The 4,905-nt window shown below is 42.5% G+C and overlaps 1 protein-coding gene across 3 annotated transcripts; it reads right to left on the bottom strand.

Moving 5' to 3' along the window:
- Positions 1 to 880: 880 nt before the first annotated feature.
- Positions 881 to 4,685, bottom strand: LOC127756494 (growth-regulating factor 7). 3 transcript variants are annotated; one of them, XM_052281835.1, is made up of 4 exons: positions 4,266 to 4,685; positions 3,311 to 3,541; positions 2,626 to 2,929; positions 881 to 1,861 (listed from the first exon to the last, which is right to left on the bottom strand). In XM_052281835.1, exons 1-4 carry the CDS (start codon positions 4,312 to 4,314, stop codon positions 1,210 to 1,212), a joined length of 1,236 nt encoding a protein of 411 aa, XP_052137795.1. In that variant the 5' UTR covers positions 4,315 to 4,685; the 3' UTR covers positions 881 to 1,209. The 3 variants fall into 3 exon arrangements, with proteins under 3 accessions (XP_052137795.1, XP_052137796.1, XP_052137794.1); XM_052281836.1 differs by lacking the exon at positions 4,266 to 4,685 and adding an exon at positions 3,646 to 4,140 and having other exon boundaries at positions 882 to 1,861; XM_052281834.1 differs by having other exon boundaries at positions 884 to 1,861; positions 4,209 to 4,684.
- Positions 4,686 to 4,905: the final 220 nt, after the last annotated feature.

Here is a 4,905-nt window from a genome sequence, read left to right as displayed (position 1 = left end):
ACACACTGGTGCCTGCAGATAACTGGAAAGATGCTTTTAGTTCCTATTCCCTTGCTCAGAACTTCAGGAAAGGTTTGTTTCATTCAATTCATTCATTCAACAGAAATTGCAGGAGTTGTCACCAGAGTAGCATGATTTCAGTGCCAGTTCTGAGGAGCGACGATGAGCAAGGCGTAAGCTTTCGCTCATACGCTCTCGTCAGGGCAACTGTTGATCTGCAGTGAACTAAAGCTGAGCAGTAGTAGTGAAGTCTAAAGGGAGAAAACAAATCAAGAACTATGAGCAAAGTTACCATGTTGCTGTAAATCCAATAGGTTAGGCTGTGTTTAGTTCGTGTGCCAAATTTTTTTTTTAAGTATACGGACACACATTTGAAGTATTAAACGTAGACTAATAAAACAAATTATAAATTCCGCCTGTAAAACAAATTACAGATTCCGCCTGTAAACTGCGAGACGAATCTATTAAGCCTAATTAATCCATCATTAGCAAATGTTTACTGTATCACTACATTATCAAATCATGGTATAATTAGGCTCAAAAGATTCGTTTCGCGATTTACATGCAAACTGTGTAATTGTTTTTTTTCATCTACATTTAATGCTCTATGCATGTGTCCAAACATTTGATGTGACGGAAAAGTTGGAAGTTTGAAGAAAAAAAGTTTGAATCTAAACACGGCCTTAATTTATTTCAAGATTGCTTGTTCTCTGGTTGAAATTGATTATGGCCGTTGATCGCCTATAATCCAATGCACTGAGATAAAAGGTACCAAGGAAAAGGTACTTAAAGGGTAGGCCTGGTACGGAAGGTGGAAGGTTAAAATTGTAATTTACTTTGATGATTTATTTGTGCAGTTAAGGGCAAATATGTATAATCATCTTTTACCTAGATCCGGGATTTCAGAAAAGTCACTGGTAGATTCGGAATTTCAGATCTTGTTTCAGACAACAGAATGAGACCAGGTTAAGCAGCCATGACAAAAATTATGACAATTCAGTCAGCAACATAGAACAAATTCCACAAGAAACTGAGATAGTACAATACCGCATTACCGCTCGCTTAAAAACGGAGGGAACTCAAAGCATGAAGTGACAAAGATTAAAGAAAAATAATACATGAGCTAGGAAATCATACAGGGTGTGCTCTGGGGACAAAAACATCAGTAGATAGCCTCATGGCTGTTCCCTGATGATCAGACCGGCGATTTCACAGTGTTTGGACAGTCTGGGCATTCACCAGGCCTGAAGTGAGCAAGCCATTGCAGAGGCTGCCTGCAGGACTGCTAACAGTGCTGCTGGGCACTGAACTGAAGCTAGTCATCTGCAGGACTCCGGTGGGCGATTGCAGCTGTGGACTTGTAGTGTGTCCATCAGCTAAGAGGTTCAAAGATGGCGGGTGGCGGCTTTTGCCTTTGTCGTCTGATGCGCCGCTGGTGTTGGTGAAGAACTCACCCAGAGGTCCACCTATGGACGCTTCCCAGGAGCCCGGTATCCAACTTGCTCGCGTGTTGTTTCCGCCATTCGATGAACCGCCTACTACATGGTCCATTTGAGCCTTGTTGTAGTTAGTGGGTAAGTCGGAGTTATCCACGGGAATGGATATCGACAGCTGAATGTCATCATGCTGTATCCCTTTGCCAAAGAGTGACTGCTTACAGCGTTGTTGCTGGGGAATTGGATTTAAATTCGCCGATTGCGGTGTGTTCATGAGAGAGCCAGCAGGGATTACTGCATAGTCTGCTTGTGAGGACATCTCTTCAGACCAATTATCACCTTTTGTGTTGTTCTGTAGGATGTTGTGTTGCTGATTAGTGTAGTCCTGGGAGCGTTCAATAAGATTTGCTTTATCCAACATCATCCTACAAAAAAAAAAATCTGTGTTAGAAGACAGATTACATTAATAAATCTAGATTATTAACAAAAGTTAAGGCAACTACCAGCATACAAAATAACTAACTCATATTTTGTAAAAAAAAAAAAAGGTAACCAGTCAAATTATGTCAAAACTTGCAGAATGTTTTTTCTTGTCAGATGCATTTTGACACTACTATGATATAATACGATGTAGCAAAAACAAAGCCTACATTGTTCCACTCAAATAATTAGATAATTTCCAGTAAACAAGGTAAAAACAGTGTCAAGTAAAAACATACTTATGAGACATCCACTAAAAAGATTACTGGTATCACTATAATGTCGCACTTCCTAAGATACATTGTATTCCCTCCTGTGAATATAACATGTCACCCTGGAATGTCTGCAATCAAATTACGGTAATTTAACTAAAAATGTTCTCTCAGATATGTATTTCTTGCAAATGAAAATCGTTTGAGCAAATTTGTGAAGTAAAAGTCCCTCCCTCCCACCCTAATGCATTCACTCACTCACTGGATACAAAAGACTAGAGACATGATGAAAAACTGTCCTTCAGGCTAAGAGTTTTGAGTCAAATAACTGTTGTGTAGTACTGTAGTGCAATGAAATCAAATTAGGTAAGAGTCTATTGGGCAGCAGTCACAATACTGCAGCAGCACCAGCTAGTATTGGGTATCAAGACATAAGAAATTATCTCATTACCAAATAGGACATAATGATTAAACCATGTAAGATCAGATAACCTCACCTGTTAGTAGCCAAGGTTTTCGTGAGCTCATTTGACACACCATGGCTGCCTGACAATTTGCCATTAGATGCACCAATGGGTGGTTGTGCTATGGCGGGAACCGTTGCTTTTGCGGCATGGCTAGATTGGCCTTCCACATGCTTTCTTGAACGGTGGCGACCCCGGTTTATGTGCCGCTCGCAGTACTTTTGGTCGAGAACTGCGTCTCTCGAGCACCGCCATTTCTTGCCATCGGTTCGACGGCATCTCCCGGGCTCAGAGTCAGCACTCCCAGAATAGCCCAGCTGAAATGACCCCCATCCCACTGTAAAATGAAAGAACCATGATTTAATATTTGGATGTGCAGACCTATAAAGATATATATCTCTAACACTAATCCATCAGTGTTTAGCAAAGTATGCTCAAGTGTCACATGTTCTCTACTAAATATTTAAATCTCTAATAATGTGAGTGTCGTTTTTAAGATCCAAACTCCAAAGCCTTTGCAGGATACAAAAAGGATCCCTGAATAAACTAATAGCAAACCCCAATAAGCTAATCATAGTTAAAAACCCACACCTTTCCCTCAAAAGACAAAACCAAAATACTAACCATAACAGAATCCCAATGTATCATTGCTTTATCCAGGATTTTGAAAATAGGTATCACATTGGGACAAACCAAAACTAATGGCACAATAGCTTACAGGAGCTGGAGCCAAGAATGCCACCAGAGGAGAAGTGTGGGAACACTGGTGGATGGAGGCTTCTCCTGATGGGGAGGAGCAAGCCGGCCGGCACCGGCGCATTCGCCACAATGTGCTTGTAGATCAGAGCCTGGTGCTCCAGCTCCATCCATTGTGTTGGTGTGAATGGCCCCCTAACCCTTGCTAAAACCCCCTGCATTCTTGTCACATCTGAGCTTCCACAATCCAACCCTGCAAAAAATGGATCAATGACAACAACCAAAATGCAATGTCAAGACCACAAAGCAAATGAAAATGAGATGAGAGGAGTGATGAAAAGTGCAAAACAGCATTGCCTGTAAGGCTGTGTAGCATGCAAGATTTGAGGAAGAAACAGCATCTAGGTTCCTGAGTTCAGGGACACTACTCTAGTGCTCCTAGCTTCACTCATGGTTGCTACTGAACTAGCTCTCTCCTCTTTCCTGACCTCTCTCACTCGAAGATGGAAGTGTGAAAAGAGAGTGAGAGCCATCTCCAAAGGATTTAAAAGACTCTGCATCTTTGGTGACAAGGGGCACATCTCTGCAGTGCCAATGCAGAAAAGCAAAAGTTGGGGAAGCAAACAGCTCCTCCTTTTGCACTTGACAAGACCTTAAAACCAGTTATCTTTTTTTTTTCTTGCCAAGATGCCATTGGGAGGGTCAAGCAACCAATCAACTAACTGAATCTGCCATCAGGGTGACCACCACACCACCAATGCAACACCACCCACCCCCCAACAGATGCAACAGTCCCCTCACCACAACAGCATGAAAAAAAGAAAAATCCATAACCAAAAAAAAAAGAACATCATTTTGAACGATATAAGAAGAAAAAAAATATATGAGCAATGCTGAAGAACATGGATTGATTTCTCTACCATTGCCGCTGTGACCTGAGGAGGAGAAGCTTAGAATCTGGGCACCGGGATAGCCACCTGATCCAAGAAGGAAGCTGCCGTTGGTCGTAGGGGTCGCCATTGCCATCCTTCGTCAAGAATCAAGAACCGGGGTGACCTGACCACCGCAGCAACCCAGCAGCTGCAGCAGCAGCATCTGGCTGTACTGTCCTGGAGCAAAAATGGCTAGCAGGTTCCCGAATCCTGGGCTTGAGGAGGAGGTGGAGGGCATTAAATGGGAGGGTGGTTGAGGAAGAGTGGCATCTGTGAGTAGTTTGGATGGATGGATGCAGCTGAGCTCAGAGAGGAGAGGGGAGAAGGGACATGGTAGGTTGGTGTTTGCGGGGGAGGGGGAGGAAGGAGGCAGCAGCCAAGTCAATGCACTCCCCGATCTTGGACATGGGAGCCAAAGTTTTAGGTGAGAAGATGGCCATAGCAATGCAGCTATGCTCACTCTTTTTAGAGAAGTGCAAATGGTGCAAAAACATCGATAGAAGGGCAACGGATATTTTTTTTGGCCTCAAAAGTTTTTCAGTTTTTTTTTGTTAGATAATGGAAGTTAACATCCCACCCTATGCTAAAATGAGCTACAGCCAATTATTATAAAGTAGCACTCTAGAAAAGAGTGTAGTTCAAATAAAAAGAACACACCAAACAAAAACAGAGGAAACCAAGCCAA

This window comes from Oryza glaberrima, chromosome 12 (assembly GCF_000147395.1).
Source record: "Oryza glaberrima chromosome 12, OglaRS2, whole genome shotgun sequence".
NCBI classification, from domain to species: domain Eukaryota; kingdom Viridiplantae; phylum Streptophyta; class Magnoliopsida; order Poales; family Poaceae; genus Oryza; species Oryza glaberrima.
The sequence above is the reverse complement of the archived record's forward strand: the minus strand, read 5'-3'. Positions and strand labels throughout refer to the sequence as shown.

Bases quoted from the DNA above. Each gene is read 5' to 3' on its own strand.
- LOC127756494 (XM_052281834.1), bottom strand. From the start codon at position 4,314: ATGGCAATGGCGACCCCTACGACCAACGGCAGCTTCCTTCTTGGATCA. The intron at 2,930-3,310 runs GTAAGCTATTGT...TTCATTTTACAG, and splicing joins CATTCTTGGCTCCAGCTCCT to TGGGATGGGGGTCATTTCAG. The intron at 1,862-2,625 runs GTGAGGTTATCT...TTTTTTTTGTAG, and splicing joins AAAACCTTGGCTACTAACAG to GATGATGTTGGATAAAGCAA.